This window comes from Nicotiana attenuata, unplaced genomic scaffold (assembly GCF_001879085.1).
Source record: "Nicotiana attenuata strain UT unplaced genomic scaffold, NIATTr2, whole genome shotgun sequence".
Taxonomy (NCBI): Eukaryota; Viridiplantae; Streptophyta; class Magnoliopsida; order Solanales; family Solanaceae; genus Nicotiana; species Nicotiana attenuata.
In genome coordinates this window covers 16,244-38,639 of record NW_017671020.1, presented here as the reverse complement: position 1 = coordinate 38,639, position 22,396 = coordinate 16,244, and the positions used below count along the sequence as shown (strand labels likewise).

General features: G+C 38.8%; 2 protein-coding genes across 2 annotated transcripts; both read right to left on the bottom strand.

The window, feature by feature from the left end:
- Nucleotides 1-17,531: 17,531 nt before the first annotated feature.
- LOC109205295 lies at nt 17,532-20,761 on the bottom strand. The gene is made up of 6 exons (XM_019368001.1): nt 20,029-20,761; nt 19,371-19,926; nt 18,833-18,911; nt 18,581-18,745; nt 18,149-18,358; nt 17,532-17,630 (listed from the first exon to the last, which is right to left on the bottom strand). The coding sequence occupies exons 1-6, from the start codon at nt 20,759-20,761 to the stop codon at nt 17,532-17,534; spliced, it is 1,842 nt and encodes a 613-aa protein (XP_019223546.1).
- Nucleotides 20,762-20,773: 12 nt separating this feature from the next.
- On the bottom strand, nt 20,774-21,595 carry LOC109205294. Its single transcript, XM_019368000.1, has one exon. It carries the CDS (start codon nt 21,593-21,595, stop codon nt 20,774-20,776), a length of 822 nt encoding a protein of 273 aa, XP_019223545.1.
- Nucleotides 21,596-22,396: the final 801 nt, after the last annotated feature.

Genomic DNA, 22,396 nt, shown 5'->3' with positions numbered 1-22,396 from the left:
GTACCCCTCCACTCTACTCGTGGTACACCTGGCATAGCCAGCATCACGGTTTTCGCGTGACAATCAAGAATAGCATAATGGGGCGACAACCAGTCCATGCCAAGAATAACATCAAAGTCTACCATGCTGAGCAATAACAAATCGGCTCTGGTCTCAAACCCACTAAGAGCAATCAAACATGACCGATAAATGCGGTCCACAACAAGAGAATCTCCAACAGGAGTAGAAACATAAACAGGAGAACTCAAAGAATCCCGAGATACACCCAAATACGGGGCAAAATAAGAGGACACATAAGAATAAGTAGAGCCAGGATCGAATAGAGCTGATGCATCTCTATGACAGACCAGGACAGTACCTGTGATGACAGAATCAGAGGCGACAACCTCAGTACGGGCAGGAAGGGCATAGTATCTGGCCTGGCCTCCCCCTCGAGGGCGACCTCTACCTCCCCGACCTCCACCTCTAGCTGGCTGAGCAGGTGGGGTAGCAACTGGTGTTGTGATCATAGCCTGAGAACTCTGCAGGGCATGTTGTGGCTGAAAAGTCTGTGGAGGTACATCGCTCCTATGTCTGGGGAAATCCCTCACCATATGGCGTGTGTCACCACACTCAAAACAAGCTCTGGGAGGACGTGGCGGCTGTGACTGGCTCGGGCCAGGTCTGCTGGACTGACCACTAGAAATACCCCGTGCAGGAGGCGCACTAGATACTGGAGGTGCATAATAAGGCTCCTGAGGTCTAGGTGGAGCTAGAATACCACTGGCTGCTGGAAGAGCTGATTGAACGGGGCAACACACCTAACCCCTACCATGACGAGCTGGAGCTGGGACACGGGCACCAGAATAATGGCCCGACTCTCGAGACCTCTTGGCCTCCCTCTCCCCTCTGTCCCGAGCATGCATACCCTCTCCTCTCCTAGCAATGCTCACCACCTGCTGATAAGAAATATCCATGTCCAACTCCCGAGCCAAACTAGACCTGATGCTAGGAATGAGCCCCTCAATAAACCGGTGAACCTTCTCGTGAACAGTAGAAACCAAAGCTGGTGCATGTCTAGCCAAGTCGGTGAAACTGACAGCATACTCCGAGACAGTCATAGTACCCTGGCGCAAATGCTCAAACTCTGCGCACCAAGCGTCCCTGAGACTCTGGGGAACATACTCTCTCGTGAACATATCTGAAAACTGCCCAAGTCAGGGAAGCCGCCTCATCTGGACTGTCTAACTCATAAGCACGCCACCACTGATAGGCGGCTCCTCGAAGCTAGAAGGTAGTGAAGGAAACGCCGCTCGATCCTGATATACCCATGGTACGGAGGATGCGGTAGCACTCCTCTAGAAATCCAAGAGCATCATCTGAGGCTAATCCGCTGAATGTAGGAGGCTGATACTTCTTGAACCTCTCAAGCCTCTTCTGCTCCTCCTCTGAAGCTACTGCCCTCTCCTCGGGCTGAGCTGGGGCTACCGGCTGTACATGAATAATCTCTGGGACCTGATCAACATGCACTCGCTGCTCAGGAGTGCGGGTGGTAGGAGTCTGTGCTCCTCCCCCGGTCTGGGATGTAGCTGCAGCAAGGGGAAGCAACCCTGCCTGAGCTAGAGTGGTGTACATAGTCATAAACTGCGCCTGAGTCTCCTGGAGTGCTGGAGTAGTAGTAGCAGACGTATCAGGTGTCTGGACTCCGGCTGGAACTGCTAGTGGCACCTCGGTGGCAGCTCGCGTGGGTGCTCTGGCTGCACCACGTGTGCGTCCTCGGCCTCTACCCCGGCCCCAACCTCTGACAGCTCCAGTAGGGGGCGCGATTGCGTGATCATCTCGGGTAGCACGTGTCCTCACCATCTGTGAGAGAATAGAAGATAGAAGTTTAGAATTGTGATATCAAAATCTCGATCGACAAGGAAATCAAATGAAGTGGAAATTTTCCTAACAGTTACACAGCCTCTCATAGATAAGTACAGACGTCTCCGTACCGATCCGCGAGACTCTAAATAACCGGCTTGTGATTCATGACTCCTATGAACCTAGAGCTCTGATACTAACTTGTCACGACCCAAGTTTGCCCTCCCTGAACTATCGTGACGGCACCTACTCTCTATGACTAGGTAAGCCTAACAAATTGCGGAAAAAGAAACATCAGAATAAAACTAGCCAAAACTGCAGAAATAATACCATACAAACTCTTAAAATGAAACTACATTTCCCAAAACCCGGAATCTCATGAAATCACAAGATGTGGAGTAACTACAGTGTTCTAACTCCAGAGTGTCTAAACAACAAGAAATACAGAAGGGCTAATGCTATGAGAGAGAATGGAAAGGGACTCCTCGGTCTGCGGACGCAGCAGACATACCTCAAAGTCTCTGATGGATCACCCTGCCTCAAGGATGGTAGGGCTGAGTTGAAGTACCCGGATCTGCACATGAAAAACATGCGCAGGAAGGGCATGAGTACACCACAGCGGTACTCAGTAAGTACCAAGCCTAACCTCGGTCGTGTAGTGACGAGGAAAGTCAGGGCCCTACTGAGATTAAAGGAAATACAAGTTATAACATTATAGAATAAGACAGTATACTTAAGTGCAACAGTAAGAAGTAACACAGGATAGAAGAACAACAACAACTTTAATAGAGACAAAATAATCACGCAAAAGAATAAAGTTCAACGCAGAGATAACAACCGGGGATCTCCCAGGATACCGTCCTGTAGTCCCCAAATATAAATATCCAATGGATCTCCCGGTTGCAGTCCCATAGTCCAAATCATAATGCGCGGGGATCTACCGGAAATCCGATCCGTAGTCCCAAATGTAAATATCCAGTACATGGGGGGAATCTATCAGGTGCAATCCCGTAGTTCTAATGTAAATGTTCAGGGGGATCTACCGGAATACAAATTCGTTGTCCCAAAGTAAACATGTAGGGGGATCTCCCAGGATATCGTCTCGTAGTCCCAAAGTAAACACACAACAACAACATGAAGAATACACAATTCAATTCAAATTCCATACCAAGGTAAAACGGGTATTTCAAGCCTAGCATGCTGAACATAATCCAAATAAGGCAGTTTGAGCAAGTAAAACAATTAAGTCAATTAGACATGCTTCCCTAAGCTAACAACATGCTTAAATTGCAAGTAGTATAAACAGGAAAAGAAACACAATTCTAATTACTTAACGAAAACCGGATTTTCAACAATTAGCACAAGTACGCACTCGTCACCTGACGTACAAGGCATTTCAAACATCAATAATACCAAATCCTAAGGGTAGTTTCCCCACACAAGGTTAGGCAAGCCACTTACCTCGAACCGGCTCAAAATCAATCCAAAACCACGTTCTTGCCACGAGTACTCGATTCCAAATGGCCCAAATCTATTCAATTCAATTGCATAATGTAAATATAACTTCAATTAACTGATTCCACAAATAAATTCTAAGCTAATACGCGAAATTAGGTAAAATGACCCAAACGCCCCTCGGGCCCACGTCTCGGAATCGGTAAGACTTGCAAATTCAGAATCCTCACACTCTCACGAGTTCATGCATACCAAAATTACCAAAATCGGACCTCAATTGGTCCCTCAAATCACCACTCAAAGCTCTCCAATATCAAGCCCTAATCCCTCAATTTTCTTCCTTAATTTCCACTAATACTACGATTAAACAATGGAAAAATGATCATAAACTCAAGTATTGAAGCTTAGGTAGCTTACCTAACTGATAACCTCCGATTTTCCCTTGAAATTCACTGCCCTAGCTCACTTCCCGTCTTTAAAAATGGAGAACTTTGAAAAAATTCGCGAAGAGAACCTTATATACTTTCTGACCCAAGGATTCCGCACCTGCGGTCCATTTCCCGCTTCTGCGATCTAACCCACTGCATCTGCAGTTCTCACTTAACGGTCTGGGACCGCACCTGCGGTCGCTCACTCGCACCTGCGCCATCGTAGATGCGTCCAGGCATCCGTTTCTACGGCTCCTCACGACTCACTTCTTGGCCGCTTCTGCGGATTGATTCCACATCTATGGGAGTCGCACCTGCGGCCTCCCAACCGCAGATGCGGTTATGACAGCAGCCATAAACTTCAGCTGCAACTCCAAATTCCTAACTTTCCGTCAACCATCCCCGAGGCCCCTGGGACCTCAACCAAAAGCACAATCAAGTCCAATACAATTGTTCAAACTAATACAAATCATCAAAACACCTCAAACAACATCGAATCAACCAATTAGCATAGGATTTAAGCCTAAGAACTTCAAAAACTCTCAATTACGCGTTCTATCAAAAAGTCTATCAAACCTCGTCCGAATGACCTGAAATTTAGCACACACGTCACATTCAACACTACGGAGCTACTCAAACTTCCAGAATTCCATTCCGACCCTTAGATCAAAATCTCACTACCGAACCGGAAACATATAAAATTCAAGGACCTCCAAAATACCATCCGAACACGCTCCTAAACCCGAAATCACCCAACGGAGTAACGGAACCAACTGAATTCCATTCCGAGGCCGTCTTCACGTTGCTCTGACTACGGTCCAAATTCTAAAGCTTAAGCTCTCTTTTAGGGACTAAGTGTCCCAAAACACTCCGAAACTTAAGACCAAACATCCCGGCAAAACAAAATAGCGGAAACAAACACGGGGAAATGTTGGCCCAAGTAAAGGTTAGTTTTGAAGACTGACAAAGGAACTCAGACATGAACCAGGTCCATCTAGTGGTCCATCCCTCAGGTTCACAAAAACGGGCAGATTTGAGCATGTGGGTTGCACGTGAAGGAGATAAGCTTAACTTGGTGTATTTAATATCTCCTGATCGAAAAGGTTGCATAATTGATAAGGAGAAGGACTCCTTACTCAAAGAGAACACTATACAAGATAGGGAAGGAGTTAGAAGTTGAAATCAACTAGAACTCTTCCACCAAGGAAGAGTTGTATCAGAACTCTAGTTATTTCTTCATCTACTAACTCTATAAATTGCAGGATGTTCTCACATTAAAGTGTTGCACAAAAATGCAGAAGTTAAACGTGAATTGGGAGCAAAATAGCAAGGCTTTTTGCAAGCAATTCGTGTGTGATTCAAGTGTGCAAACCTGAAGCTACAAGAACCAGATTGAAGAACCAGCTCCATAAAGAGTTTTATGTGTCTTTCTTTTATTCTAGTTCAATTGTAGTAGGTGTTTTAAAGTTGTACCTTTCCAGCTTTCATAGAAGCAATTGTATTAGGTACTTTGAGTATTCAAGTTAGAGTTAACTTGAAGTTGTCGCAACAGTTAGAGGCTGGTTGCCACAACGAGATTAGAGTTAATCCTTAGGTTTACAAAGAGTTTTGTAAATGCAGTTTTGGCTCAGTGATTTTAGGAAGTTTGGGAAAATCCTACTGAGTAGTAGGTCGTGGTTTTTTCACCTTTTGAGCCAGGTGTTTTCCACGTAAAAATCTATGTGTTATTTATTTTATGTACTTTTAATTCCGCAAACAGCAGTCGTTAGTATACCTAGAAGAACCAGGTCCTTCCAGAAGCAGTTTAAGCGAAAAATTGAGTACCACACAAATCACCCCCCTCTTGTGTGGTATTGACGTTTAGAACATCAGGAAAGCAGTTAATAGGGGATCGGGGCGTTAATTCTTAAAACGACCGGCCGGGTCGTTACACTTTAACTACCCCAACTCCTATCTGAATATTTCTCAAGTATTACAATGGCAATACTGCGAGGCAGAATTCACTTTATTGGGTTTTACCATGTTTATCTTGCACGATCTGCTGACTCATATGTAACCTCCTGTTTAGCCATAACTAGGCTCTTCCTGAATCAACTACCAACTACTCGTTGGGCCATTCTCATATCAATGTTCCGCGTAATCTTTCTTGGTTTATTTCCTTTGTCTAAACTTACCTTTCGCACTGGCTCTTTATTTATCAATAACATCCCAGGCAGGAACCCTTACTTCCTTTCCTTGACGTCGTGTTTGCATAATGTTCTAGAATCGTAGCATATCTGTATGCTTTAAATAACTGCAATCTCATCCCTTTCTCATTTTTATCGCATTCTTCTTTTACCATTCCATAATTACTAGAACCGCTTAACTCTCACTTAATGCCATTATCACTCCATATTCCCCCCTTTAGGGGAGTACTAAGAGTTTGATCTACGACGACCTACCTATAGATGTTTTACCTTTTCATCTTTGGCGTCCTTTCACATCATCGATGATCCTTACTCGCCTTGCGGTAATCCTTCTGTACTAAGGATAACAAAATTTCCTTATTCGTGAGGGTGACACTTAGTGTAACTGGCACATACAATCCTTTAAGCTTAACTTTGCTCACAATGCTTGCTTTAGGGAAGTGTCTTCCTGAATGACCATTTCTCTGAATTTTTCATGAATCTTCTGCTGTTATTTATTATGTTATCGCCGAAACGAAATATGAAATTCTCATGATGTCGACCATTATCAACTCACTCAGTCCCTAATTCATGTTTAGTTTATCTTGTTCACCAGCCCATACTGATTTCTAGTACTCTGGGGTCTAACTTTTCCTTCTGCTAGTCGCGTTGGAGTCACAAACTTATTTCTCGAAATGAGGATACAACTTTATGGCCTATACTCTTTTATTGTCTCTGGGCTTGGCACCTCTCATATTTTCCTTCCCTTAACTATAGACTATGTAATATTGTCATTTCATTTTTGTTTTTTTTGTTTTTTTTCTACCGTTGTCATCCAGGTATCACATCTTACTCATAATGCTTCATTAATTCTCTTCTTATTTTCCGCTAACATTTATGTCTATCACTTTATTTTGAAAACTCGAACAAGATATTCTTTTGCTCTTAGCTCCCCTTGCTTCATCCATTAGCTCTTCGAGTTTCCTAACATTCTCTCTCTACTAGGGACGGGAGCCATACTAAGATAATATTTATCCCTTCCAGGCTTCCCGTGCCCATCTTTGTGGTACTCATATCTAGCTGTACTATTTTAGAGTGCGCCATCTGGGTGTCTCACAAGGTGATCTATTAGCACATTTGTAATATCTTTCAGAAAGGTCAACTAACGCAAATAATTCATCCACCATTTTGGGTCACTCTAACCCTAGCCGGATCCTGGTATCCCGTCCTTCTCTTGAACCATATTTGTTAGCTCCCATAGGGCATAACTAAGATGGATGTAGCCAATTGTACATACCTCTGTTACTGTTGAATGTAACTCAAAAAGCTTATATTCCTCTGCCTGAATTGACAATATTGTTAACCTTCATTAACTGGGCGCCTCGTAACCTTCTTCATCTTGCTTTTTCTGCTTGTTGAAACTTGTATTTATCTTCTGAATCTCTTATTGTCTTTCACCATAAAGGTGAATAGGTATTCTTGCCTCAAGGTTCCTTGTCAAGAGGCTTACACGCCCTAGTACACACATGATCTACTGAGGACCTTACATTTATTTATCATAAGTATCATAAAAAATCGAGTCCCTCTAACTCAACTCTTCCATAGACACATTCAATCTCTTACCAACTGTCTTTCTGGATGTAGGTATCGTCTTATTACGAATAAAGTAAAAGTTAGGAATTTGAATTCTTACAACTGAGCTCTACCACACGATCTAGAGTAAGAAGAAAGAGTGACAGTCCTAAATGCCCTGTAGCCTCCTGCTTATAAGTGTGGTGCACGGCACACCCATAAAGAAGACTCTACTAGACACGGCTTGTAGATTCACTAGGACAGAACTGCTCTGATACCACTTTTGTCACGACCCAAACCGATGAGCCGTGACGGGCACCCGGTACCTTACTCAACCGAGTACCAACGTAATGTATCTTTCTTATTACATCATTATAGATAGGTGGGCCAGAAGGCACATCACGATACAACCAGAGTAAACATGAGGGAATACCCGACATAGAACGACCCAACCTGATGTAAAAACTTATACCTGTGACATACGGGCCTATAAGGCGAACGTGATCCATTATATACTTTAAATATAGGCCGACAAGGCCATACAAATATCTGTACACATGACATCTGTCTACAAGCCTCTAAGAGTACATATTTATCATAAAGGTGGGGACTGACCCCGCCGTACCAACCAATACATGTACTAACCATACTGACCAAATAAGCAACCCCGGAGCAATGGAGTGTATCAACATCTTTCGCTGAGCTGATATCCTACTTGGAGGACTCTCCATCTGTCTATCAGGACATGCGGGCATGAAACGCAGCATCCTCAGGAAAAAGGGACGTTAGTACAAATAATGTACCGAGTATGTAAGGAATGAAAATCAGTAAATAATAGAGGAGAGACATGGACTAAAAGACTTGACATGTAAGTCTGAATAAATCTGTAAATAATGAAATACTCATAATGTCATGCATATACGTATGTATGTCATGTTGTGCATAGGTACATGTTCATAACATCATCAAGCCTCTGAGGGCATCCCATCATGTCATCTCGGCCACTGTGGACAAATCATCAACGTATACCAGCTGATCAGGTGGTGGTGCGTATATAACTCCGTAACCTTTTCCCATATATATACATACATATATATATATATATATATATATATATATATATATATATATATATATATATATATATATATATATATATATATATATATATATATACACATATATATACACACACACACACACACACACACACACATATATGCGTATATAACACCATCTGGTCATGGATCAATGTACGTGTATAAATGAATGCAATGTAGATAAGTACGTCAATAAAGTCTTTCGGAGTGTCATAAGACCATTATGCTTTTGATTTATATCATGAAGTAAACTTTATCAGCTTACGTATTTTCTGAGACCCATGAACAAATGATAGAATAATAGGACACATGGGGAATCAACAACATAAGCATCTCTAGTATTTCTATGAATAGAGTCATTTATGAAAGTTGTGCATTTGCTCGTTTCGTTTGTATCGTATGGATCATGCCAAAAAAGAAAGAAGGGGTAGCCTTAACATACCTGAGCCGATTCTCTTGACAATCCCTTTAACACATGCCAATTGCAACAAATCACGTAACGGCGGATCGAAGTAGGGAAAAATCCATATGATATTCTTGAAAAAGATTGCACCGTAATTCATTAGAATCGCAAAATCTTCCGTTGCTAAGGTGCTAAGAAATGCTGTTGGAATTGTTTTGTTTCGAGATTAACGTCCGTTGAAGCCAAAATAATCATTGGAATTGTTGGTGTTTTGATTCAAGCATTATATTCTTGATTTTGGATAAGTCTTTTACTAAGTGGGGGTGGGCCCCACTTATGGCTTAGTTGGCCAAAGCATTTTTCATGTTTTGTCACATTTCATGTGAATTGAAGAGTCAAATTCATATAAAGTCCTGGGGCTGCCACGTTAATGGTTCAACTTTATCCAAAATCATGATTAATTAATGACTAATCTCTTAATTAACTTGATAATCTCCCACTATTTAATAATTAACCAATTATCCACATAATTAAAAATTATTTCAAATTACTTAAAATACTACTTACTTTTAGCATACTTATACACCGTACTATCATAATCATATAGTACCTTGTATGGCACTAGTCCATAGATACCGGGTATTTTAGCTCGGGCTGTATTTTATCCCAAAATGACAAACTTCGGTGAAATTTATTTTCTTCGATTCGCTTACCCTCTCACCTTCACGAATTAACTTATCACTTGTTTGAAATAGCGTAGTACTTATAGTCCCAAAATAAATCTCATTCCCGAACTTACGTCGATTAACTTATGATGAAACTTCAACGTACGAAAATACGGGACGTAACATCTCATTTTCGATCTTATATCAATTTACTTATGCCGTACTTCCACGTACGAAAACATGGGGCGTAACAGTTTAGGGGTGAAGTTTGAAGAACTTGGGTGATAAAATTTTGGTTCTATTTGGAGTTTGACAATTTGACTGAACCAGACGTCTTGAAGATTTCAAAATTGAAACCCTGATTCGGAAGTTTCTTGAGCTGAAAATTTGTGGGTCGCCATTTTTTCTGGAGAAGAAGTTCTCGACTTCCATTTCGGTTCTTCGTCAAGTTATCCAACCAAGATTTTAAAAAAAAAAGATTTCAAAGTGTTGGATTGTTCAAAACAAATTGTGAGCTGTATTCTTGGTTGAAAACGTCAGGACATTAGTGTGTTTACCTTGAAGCCTAAAGAATGTGCTTGAAACTCCATTGTTGAAGCTTAAGCTTAAAAAACTTGAAAATGGGTCTTGAATTTTTGGTGGTGATTTGAAGAAATTATTCATTGGGGTTTGTTCATAGAGTTTTAGAGAACTTATATCTAAAATTTGGTAAGGTTTGGTGAAGGTTTGAAGTGTTTTTGATTGGATTTGGGATTGAAACATGAAGAACTTGAGGAAGAATGCTGGAATTTCGGATTTTTGCAGAAATAGCCCAAATTTATCCGTTTTGCACCAGTAACCACCTTGCGTCAGTAACAAATATTTTGCCCGAATCTTTAACATATCCTTTTTAGTTTATTTTCCCTTTATTTTCTTTTTTACTCTAGCTAGTTTACTCAAGTATTAGTTCATACTTAGTGATAAACTAGTTTTTTGTGTGCTTTATTTTATTTCGTGCTAATTTTTGTATTTTTCTCGTTATTTTCATTGTTAATTTCTTGTTTCTATTGTCCTTTAGTTATTTTAGCTTCTTTTTTGAGTCACATAAATTCCATTCTCGCCCCAAAGTTGGAAGGTCCACTTGAAAGTACCTTGATTGAGTTTGATATCAACTTTGAATATTCATCGAAGAGTGAAAAAAAGGCTTGAGTGGTGAGATTCTTAGAGTGCGTGCCTAAAAGTCGAGTGCACAAGAGCGATACACGAGTGATAAAATTTGAGTGCAATCTTTGAGGGATATACTAAGAGAATGAATTGGAGAGGTACTTTTTACTTTTAACTTGCTTTCTTTGTTTGTAGGTACTATGTCTTTGAATATTGGAGGTATTTCAACTCCAACAGAGGGAGTCTCTAATAAGACCATTTTGGAGGCTTTACAAGCTTTGATTATGAAAGTTGACAACATGGAATGTATGGTCAAGTCTCATGACAACCTTCTTAACCAATGGCAAGGCTTGTCACCTAATCCTAACCAAGGAGTAGGAACTAGTGCAACACCACAAAATAGTTCTACTCCCACCGCACCACACATTGAAAGGCTAATCAACCAATCACAAGTTGCTAACAATCAAGTACCAAGACAAGGTCCACTTCCACAAGATAGACAAGCAAGAGTTGAGTATAACCAACAACCTCTTAGGCCACAACAACCGCAAAATAACTTTGATGATGATTTTGACTATGAAGAGCAATATGATGAACCGGTTAGAGTCCAACCAAGAAGGAATGGACAAGGAGGCCTTAGAGGGAGAGGTGGAAGGCATGGTAGGAATTATCAAGGTAGAAACATGAATGATACTTATGATTATGGTTATAATGAATATGTTGGTAATGAAGAATAGGGTAGAAGGTGGGGAGAGGAAGAAGATCGGGGTCTTAATAATATCAAGACTTCACTTCCTACTTTCAAGGAAAGTAGTGACCCCGAGCAATTTTTAGAATGGGAAATACAAATAGAAAGGATGTTTGAGCTTAACAATGTATCTGATACAAAGAGGTTCAAGCATGCCATTTCTAAACTTATTGGTTATGCTTCTTCTTGGTGGGAGAAAGAGAAACGAGATAAAAATAAAAATGGAGATATTCCTATTGATTCTTGAGGGTTTCTTAGGGTAGTTATGAGAGTAAGATTTGTGCCGGAAGAGTATGTGAATGACTTTCTTACCAAATTTTACAACATGAAGCAAGGGAACAAGAATGTGGAGGCTTACTTTGAAAAGTTGGAGACAACTAGGGTTAGAGCCAATCTTGATGATAATGGAACACTACAAGAAATTACACTTATTGTGGCGACTAAAGTCGCCACAAGAACCCTAAGTGTCGCTGCTAAAAGGTATTAGTGGCGACTTTTGTATTGCCACAAGGAAATCCGTTACTGAAGGTTATTTGTGGCGACGTTTTGTAGTCGCCACTAAAAGAATATATTTTGTGGCGACATAGTTGCCACAAAAGGTTGGAAAAAACGCTACAAAAAATTATTCCATAAGAACAAATATTAGATGGGTCGCCACTATAAATGTCCTTTAGTAGCGACGAAAATTGCCACAAAATTTTTTTATGTATAGTGGCAAGATTATGTCGCCACTATAAATGTCATTTAGTAGCGACTAAAATTGCCACAAAAAATATTTATCCATGGAAGACACAATGTTTTCTGTAGCGACTAAAGTCGCTGCAAAAGAAATTGACATTCTGTGGCAACATATACATCGCAACAGTTACTAATTTTTTGACAAAACTATGTCGCCACTAAAAGTTATTTTCTCAGCAATTATAACGACCAAAATTATATACATTTCCATGCCATGTAGGAACCTAATTCTCTAAAATTTCATATAGAGATATTCATATCAATTAACTATCAATATTAAAGCAACCAATAATGCTTGACAAACACCAAAAGAATTTCTCAAGCCGAATATTATAAATATTATCATTACTAAAAAGTCAACTACATATATACTACCCGATACTTCATTGTGCATTGTAATTGTACGCATATACATATCCCAAAAAAGATAAAATATTAAGTGCCTTGTAACTACTCCTTGCTCCACACCATCCTTGAACGATACGACTGTTTAAGTGCCCTGTCCCTGCTAGACAAAAGTAATATATATAAGGAACACAAAGTAAATTTGTTCTATGCTATTTCAATTGTGAAATGAAATGGCACAAGTGTGAGAACATAAGTTTTCAGGCAGTAAAAGAATGAGAATACAGAGGCATCATGAACGAAACAGATCAATAAATTTTAAAGAATTATTGGGTCCTAAAATAAAAGAAGTAGAATGGCTATATACATTAGGTTAAATTCCCTATTTCCCTTCTAGTTCATCTGATGAAGTATTCAACAATGTATAGGCATCTGAATGTATAAGGACTATATAAAAATCCTTGTGCCAGAATCTTCTCCCCAAGTCATTATTGGCTGGACTGTAGCTAGAAATGCATGTTTAAATCAAGATATGTTGCAGAGAAGGGGAAATCCTTGGGAATGTGCTAATCAGCCTTTGCAGTTTGCAGTCATTGCAGAAGAGGAAATTACAAGCTTTGGTAAACCATAAATTTCAGTCTAGCACTAACATGAAAGATTGTGATGAGATATACTTTAGTCACTGATACAAACTCATTATTAGTGCGGTCCTGCAGGATATGCAAATTTAATACTGCTAAAAGTTGTTCTAAGTTTAACTTGTTTGTGCCACAGAAAATCATTCACGCGAATGTACTCTGGTATCAAGTTCCAAAGAAAGTTATAAATTAATGTGCAGATGCTCATTCTGTATACACAAATGATCGATTAGAGCAGCCTAAGTTAGCAGCAAGATCCACTATATTGATTTCAATGAGATGCTTTATGTATTAACAGATTTGAGGAACCATTTTCTCCAACAGCAAAGGAAACCATTTGATGGACTATTCTTCATTTTAATAATGACCCTGTCTAAGTTGTTTAGTTCTGCACTGAGAATCTCTAGTGAGATCAAATAGCAAAGCTTTCACACGCTTTTTGCCTGTTACGGACAATTTTAATTGCCATCTTTCGCAAGACCAGCAAGAATTAGCTTATTTTCAAAATTGGTTGGTCGCTACCTGCCTGTAAAGACTAAAGCATAAAAACTTAATTTTCAAAATGAGAATGCATCAGAATGTGGAAGCATGTCCCAAGTCCCAACACCGATTTATGTGTTTATCTATAGATAAAATGTTGTCTTACCATGACTCTTAATCCCAGTGATTATGGGATACCACTCTTAAGAAAGCTGCTCATTTACCTTATGATTAATTAGTCATCTAATTATTAGCAAGCAGTTGCTTGATAGACCAAGACATTTTAAGAGTTTCGCGCCTCTCAACCACTTTCCTTCGATACAAACAGGCACATAGCAACAGCTGGATCGAAAAAAGATCATTTAGCAAAAGATAAAGCACAATTAATGAAAGTTTTTCGGAATATTGGAGGAATGGTAATTCCCCTTAAAATCACCAACAGCCTAGTGATCTATGAAATGGGACGAAAACCATGAGAAACCAAGGTTCAAATCCTACCCGAGTCAGAAATCACTAGGTGATTTTCCTATCTTTATACGCCTAGGAAAATAGAGTTACCCGGTATATGTGATAGGGTTAGTACGTAACTACCATCTCTTTATGCATTGGAGAGCAGAATTATACGGTACAAGTGATGTGGGCACCGGTGGATTAATCGAGATGCAGCGCTAGCTAATAGGGATAACAAGCAGGTCTATTAAGAAAATGACACAGGTTTCAAATGAAAAAGAAAATTTTTAAAGCTCATCTTTCTCTTAGATTTAGCAAAACCACTCTATGAAACTACGTAGCAAAACCAGTAATATCAACAACTACGTAGCAACTCATATATTACACTCTCATTCTCAAACATAGGATTATCGCCAACCAGTCATCCATGTATTAAATTAATTCAAATAAACCATATATGACATCAAATCTCGAATCACTTTTCAACTTAATTCATATGCATGCTTTTACTGAGAAAATTATGTGATTCACAAGTGAAGGATTTAATGTAAAAATTAGTTCAGAAGATCCAATCTCATTCTCTATGCTAACTGTCTAATCTTTAAATTAAGGAGCAAACATTGATAAGCGCACCTTAAATGAGCCATGATAACACCATGTAAAATGCATTTAACTAGCTCAGAATTGACGCAACAATCAGTTGTTTTGCCTTCAAGCAATGGCACAACTAGAAAGAGGCACCAGATCCTTGAAAGAAAAATCAAAGACTATATATAACAGCAAATTGATTTGTGCAATCCATTTAGTAACATTTGATTGAAAATGGGACAGTGTCAAAGTCAAGCACAACTTTTTCTGTTTCAATTCACAAAGAATAAAAGAAAGTTAATTGAGTAAATCGTTATGCACCCTCCAAGACTGTACACTCAAGGAGTTGGTGAAAACAGAAAACGAAGTAAACTGGATCATCAGTGAATTGTTTGGCATAACAAACTGGAGCTCCCTCTAGCTTATTTTTAAGAATGAGTTAAGCCGTGCATAAGTATCTATATTGAAGCAACAGAAGAACAGAACTCCAGAAAGAACAGAACTCCAGAAATAAGTATCTAGCTTATTTCTAGCTTATTTCTACAGGACTCCAGAAAGAACAGAACATACTTGTTAACAGAAGGGAAAATGAACATATCTATATTGAAGCAAATGAACAGCCTTTTCAACAAGTTAACAGAAGAACACCAGGTCCAAAAAGAAAGTTCAGTGGCAACCTCAAAAGGGCAACAATCAATGTGAAGCCAAGGCAGTCCAATAGCAAAATCAGAAGGTTACCACCATATAGAACACCACAATGCCTGGTGGTTACTAAACCCCTAAATATGAAGTCACTACAGAAGGAAGGAAGAAAGAAGAAATGTCGAGAAGGAAGAAGAATTGTTAAGAAGGAGGGGAGCAAGTACCTGTTGTTGTTGCATTTTGGTCAAGAAACTAGAAAATTGTTCATGCATCTTCTTCTCCACTTCTAGAGAGATCCTCTTGTCTGTTTCTGCACTTGCGTGTTGACGCTCCTCATTTGCGTGTTGACGCTCCTCTGCCAACTTCCTTTCCAACTCAATTTCCATATTTCTTCGAAACTCAGCAGCCATTTGTTCACGTTCTTCTTGCAACTTCCTATCCATCTCGGCTTGCATCTCTTGACGCATAATATCAATAGCAGAAGACACGCTGGCCTCTATGTTTGCCTGCTGAATGTTACTCTTTTTAGGAGGCTTCTTTCCGTATCCTTTTCCACGAACATAGCCTGTTCTCTCACCAACAACGGAGGATAAAATCTCATCACTAGTCATGGGATGCTCGATATCCTCAGATTGTTGCTGAGCGACAACTTCCTGGAGTTGACCCTGCATTTATGCATAATCATTTAAATCAAAACATAATAAAACATATTAAATGAAACTTACAGAAACAGAGAACTTTATAAGTATTTTTAGACAATTACATGAATTTGTTGGGATTGTGAATCCGACCACACCAGTTCACCTCTATCATCCTTGCGTGTATGTTGGATCTCCCAAACTTTATCTGGTGTGTCCAATTCTCCAATAATAGGATTTCTCTATATAAGCAAATATATAAATATGTAAATAACAAAGAAGCATATGTGATAGTAGGGGATTAAATATATTTTTACCGTAGATTCCTCTACTTCTGCAAAAGACTTTGTACCACAAGTATGCTTAATTACTTGTTTTTCTCTATTTCTTTTGTTCCTCTCACTTACAACCTGTAAATAAACAGATTAATAAATCATCATTCAAAGAGACAATCTTCAGGTATTAAGTTAATACCTTAAATTCCGGACTTCCAAAATATTGTATTAGGTATTTCCAGTCCTCAAGCTCAACATCTTCAGGTCGATGAGATAATCTTTCTTCATTAGTATTGTACTTAGAGTACATAATGCTGAGTAGAGCTTTCCATGCTCTAAAAAGCCTTTGCATAGTGCTAATTACAAAGGACTGAAACCTATGCTCTTGCAACCCGCCGCAAACTTCAAATTTATCCTGACAATAAATGTAACATTATATTCAATATCCTCTCCTCTTGTTTTTTCTTACTTTATTTTGTCTTTCTGAGCCGAGGGTCTATCGGAAACAGCCTCTCTGCCCCTATCGGGGTAGGGGTAAGGTCTGCGTACACACTACCCTCCCCAGACCCCATTATGTGGGACTTTACTGGGTAGTAGTTGTTGTTGTTGTTATATTCAATATCCTAACCACATAAATAAACCTTGCAACTTAAAGTCAATACAATATTGAAAGTAGTTTATTACCTTGACCTTTAACCACATTACTTCTCCGTGTTTCAGAACTATTTTCTACCAATTTCCATCTTGGAACGAGATAGTGCTCCTCGTGATCAAACCACAGTAATTAATAATATCTCTAGCCCCAGAACCTACTACTCTATCAATGTCATCTGGAATCATAATTTTGATTTTGTCACCACACTTAGTTTTTACCTCTAATCTTTTAGATTTGTATTTTCCTCTTCCTCTTCCTCTTTTTTTTATTACTGGAAGAAACAACAAAGTAAAAGGATACTATTGTTCATTTGTAGCTCCACTCAATCAGTAAAAATAATTTTCACAAAACAACAAAAAATAGAAACTAACTTGCACAATTTTCAGCCTATGGAGAGCAATGCACATGTTCTGCTACATTTCGTGATGATTGTGTTTCTAAAGAAGGTATTTGGAGAGAGTTAGTAGATACTCGTCCGGTCTGTAAAGGTCCTTGACTTGGGTTACTTGGTTGTCCTATCTCTACAGATGCATCAGATACACGTCCGGTCTGTATGTGTGGCTAAGACGTCGCTCCAAAATTGCCACGTCCTTGAAAATTTTCACGACCACGGCTCGTCCCGCCTCTCCCATGTTTTCCTCGTCCAATTCCTCTCATTTCCTGCAATAAAACATAAAAGAAAATGATTAATCAGAATAGAGAAAATATTAATTCATTAATTTTCTAACTTCAGATGTCTATAGAAAGGGCACATAGAACAATAGATCCCTTCTTTTAACACAATTCATTACTCCACCTGTACATTATACCAATACAACATAAAGCTACAATAGAATCAAAAAAGAAATATGAAGATTCAAGCATCACTAATCTTTGGTTCATTGACAGTTCCAAACAAATACATGGGGTAGTATAAAGTCATGGACAAAAATATAGAGAATTTTCAAAATAGATGTAACATCTATATCATTCGTCTTTTGCTTCTTAGTCTTCAAGAGGATGTATCAGATCCTCCCCATCATCATCATCAAATAACTCTTCTTCACTATCTTCACTCTCTGATATTTCTATATGATTGTCATTAATGAAATCATCTTCCTCATTATGCACATCGTTTTGAGCTTGCGTACTTGCATGATCGTAGTTAATACTTTGTGGTTCAATGTATGTAGAGACACCTCAACAATATTTTCTTGGTCATTGGTGCACAAAGTATTAAATTCAGCTTCCTCTTGCTGATAAACTTCTTCATTCAGTAATTCTTCATCTTCAATATCTACACAATCATCATCATTATCAGGCATTTTGAAAAGGTCACGAGGATTTGTCTTCACAACCACAAGCCAATCATTATCGACCATGTCGTCCAAGTAAAAGACTTGTTTTGACTGAGATGCCAACACAAATGGCTCATTTGTATTCAAGGCACACCGAGTATTCACACTTGTGAAGCCATATTTGTCAATCTTATATCCTCTTCCTAAGCGAGCCACATCCCACCAATGACACTTGAATAAGTAAACTTTTCTGTTCCCCACATAACATAACTCATAAATGTCCTCTAATACACCATAATACTATTTATTAGAGTCTGAATCATCTCCTCTCACAAGGACACCACTATTCTGCGTTTTTCTTCTGAATTCAAGCTCTTTTATATGGAATCTAAATCCATTCACCACAAATGTTGAATATCGATGTACTAATGGTGCAGGACCGACGGCTAAGCTTATGATCTCATCATTTGCGCGTCCTTGTGCAGATAGTACAAATATCTACAAAGACGAACAATATTGTTATGACCAATAACATGATGGGATGAATAAACTAATATCAACATTATCATTTGAGTAGACACCTACACGTGCGCAAAACCAATCAAGAAACCCATTTTTATGAGCTCTCATTGAACTTTGGCTTTCAATCTCGCTTGTATATTCCCTACATTTTAAGTTAGCTAAGATAAATCGGATTCAAATTATCTCAATGTGAAACTATCTTGAAGTTAATAAGAGACTTACTCCATGAAATGCGAAACCTCTTCACAATTTTGAAGCATATACATACATGCTTATTTAAACTCATCATGAGATAGCCTGATGCCGTCTGAGGCACCCTTTGTTAGCCCACTTTTTTTAAAGATATACATCTCATCATTTGACACATATCCATCGTCATTCCTAGTTGGTTTATTGAACTTTGTTGAGATATTCTTCAAGTATCGTGAGCAAAATGTGAGGCTTTCCTCTGCCAAATAACCTTCTACAATTGAACCTTCTGGACGATTTTTGTTGCGAACATATGACTTAAGTGTTCGTAGATACCTATATAAGATGACATATTAATATAATGTGTGTCATTCTAAAACTGTAGCATCGAAATTATTAAACAATAAATTACCTCTCAATAGGATACATATTCCGATATTGAGCTGGTCCACCAAGCTTTGCCTCACTTGGCAAGTGAATTGGCAAATGAACCATGACATCAAAGAAAGCCGGAGGGAAAACAAGTTGAAGTTTGGTCAAAATAACAGGAATTTCTGCCTCTAGGATATCAAGATCTTCAATCGTCAAGCACTTAGAGTATATATTCTTGAAAAACTTTCCTAAGGCTATAATTGGATCACACACTTCCTTGGGTAGCAAACCACGTATAGCTACTGGAAAAATGTCTTGCAACAATACATGATGATCGTGACATTTCAATCCATGTATCTTTTTCTCCTGTACGTTGACACACCTTGAAATGTTTGAGGAAAATGCATCAGGAACCTTCAGATTAGCTAAGAAACTGCATACCTTCAGCTTCTCTTCCGCGGACAATGCATAGCATGCTGCCGGTAACAAAATATTGTTCCCATCCTCAATAGGATGCAACCTTTGTCTGATTCCAAGATCCATCAAGTCATATCTACTTTTCAATGTGTCTTTTGTCTTTCCAACCATATTCATGACTGTTGATATAATATTATCGGACATATTTCTTTATATGTGCATCACATCAAGGTTATGTCGTAACATAAGACACTTCCAATAAGGCAATTGGAAAAAGATACTTTTCTTCCAATTGTAAGCATTGCTATGAACATCACGCTTTCTCTTTTGTCCTTTACCAAAACTCACATTACCCAATGCTTGTAATTGCACAAGTGCTTCATCACCTGTTAAAGGGTTAGGTGCAACTCCCATTTCAACTTTTCCATCAAATAACGTCCTACTTCTCCGCCATGGATGGTCCATGGGAAGGAAGCGACGATGACCCATATAGCACAACTTACTACGCAAGGAAGTCGATTGTGTATCTTTATGGCAACAAGGGCATGCAAGCTTGCCTTTGGTTGACCATCCTGAAAGATTTCCATATGCAGGAAAGTCATTGATCGTCCACATGATAGCCACACGCATCAGAAAATTAGATTTTGATTGTGCATCATAAGTCTCCACCCCGTCCCATAATTCTTTCAACTCTACAATCATTGGTTGTAAATATACATCGATATCATTGCCTGGACACTTGGGACCCGGAATAAGAAGCGTCATCATGAAATATGGATTTTTCATGCAATCCCATGGTGGCAAGTTATACTTAGCTAGTATGACTGGCCAAATGCTATGATTAGAACTCATGTTCCCATAAGGTTGGAACCCGTCACTCGCCAAACCTAATCGAACATTTCTTAACTCAGCTGAAAAGGTGGGATGTCGTGCATCAAAGGATTTCCATGTTATTGAGTCAGATGGATGTCGCAAGACACCATCATCAACATTTCCCTCCTTGTGCCACCTCATCTTTTTAGCTGTTTATCTTGCCATGTACAATCTTTGAAGCCTTGGTTTGATTGGAAAATGCCGCAAGATTTTATGAGCTACTTTCATGCCTCCGTGTTCTTCGGACTTCCATCTAGACTGACCACACTTAGGACATACTTGGACATCGGCATAATCACGCCAATATAAAGTACAATCATTCCTACATGCATCTATTTTGGTGTACCCCAAGCCGAGGTCACAAAGAACTTTCTTTGCTTCATAGAAAGAATTAGGCACAAATGACCCCTCGGGAAGAACTTCTTTAAAGAAGCTCAGTAATGCATCCATTGATTTGTTGCTCCAATGGTTAAGACACTTCAACTGAAGTAGTTTAACAACAAAAGACAACTTCGAGACGTTTTTACAACCAGGATAAAGTTCTGTCTCAGCATCTTCTAACAATTTGTAGAACTTTGTTGCATGTATATTTGGCTCTTCATTGTCCTCTGAATTATTATTATTATCCTCCACATTCGTATGTCCACAAGCATCGTGAATCATTTCAGTAATATTATCCTCTTCAATGCTATCATCTTCCGCTTCATCACTAACTGCAGTATTAGAAGTTTCAACTCTAACTAACACTTCTCCATGCAAGTCCCACACTTTATAAGAATCACAAAAACCCTTCTTCAGTAAATCACCTCTTACACCAACCCTTAGCTTGAACAAGGTATTCATGAACCCTTTACAAGGACACCGAATCATAGTATTCACCGTTGGTTGACTGAATGCCCAATTAAGAAAGTTGTCTACTCCATCTCTATACCTTTGGTCGACTCTGTTTCGAATATTCAACCAGTTTTTATCCATCATATCTATTTTAAAAAATAAATAAATGAATTACCTAATTAAAAGTGGAAGGATTATAATAATCAAAATATCTATAATAACTAACATACCAAAGAAATCAAATGGTGATGCAGAATTAAGAAAAAGTTAACATTGGTACAGCCAAGTGCAATCCAGGTTCACAAATGATGTCACTTCTGTAAAATTCTCTATGTCAAAATAACTAGATCAAAACGTCCAAGTTTGGCCATGTGAAACTACATTAACCCAATACTCTGTAAATACTACTCGGTAGAACTTGGTGAAATACATGAAACTCTAAGAGATAAGAACGATGAAGTTAACATTGAGCTACAGAAGTAACTACAATCATTACTAAATATGAAGCTCGCTAAAAAAAATTTAGCATATTGAAAGCATCCTCAATAAACCAGACATATTCAGAACCACAACTAATATTTGAAGCATGTTTCATTTTGACAAATTCAAGACCTGTGCAATCTCAAAAAATGATATTACAACACCACAAGCATTCCATCTCCAATTCGCTAGAAATAGAAGTTATAAAGAACATAAATAACAATTTTTTGGTTTCTTGCCAAACCATAATCAAGAGTGTCTTTTTTCAGAGTCTAATTGTAGCAAGAGCAACAAGAGTACTAGTAATTCAACAGTTGTCCAACCACAACTGAAATAGTACTAATTCTTATTGGGTTATCGGTTAACCCGTTAAGAAATTGGACAAACCGAGGCCCGAACCGATAATCCAATAGTGAAAAAATATTAAATTGTTGCCGAACCATTAACCCAATAACCCGATAC

What these genes read in the sequence shown, in the direction of transcription:
- LOC109205295 (XM_019368001.1), bottom strand. Translation starts at nt 20,761, where the DNA reads ATGAGGTGGCACAAGGAGGGAAATGTTGATGATGGTGTCTTGCGACAT. An exon ending in AATATGTATCCTATTGAGAG is followed by an intron (nt 18,912 to 19,370) that starts GTAATTTATTGT and finishes CTTAAAATGTAG; the next exon opens with GGAATATACAAGCGAGATTG. An exon ending in CGCAGAATAGTGGTGTCCTT is followed by an intron (nt 18,359 to 18,580) that starts GTGAGAGGAGAT and finishes TTGGCATCTCAG; the next exon opens with TCAAAACAAGTCTTTTACTT.
- LOC109205294 (XM_019368000.1), bottom strand. Translation starts at nt 21,595, where the DNA reads ATGGATAAAAACTGGTTGAATATTCGAAACAGAGTCGACCAAAGGTAT.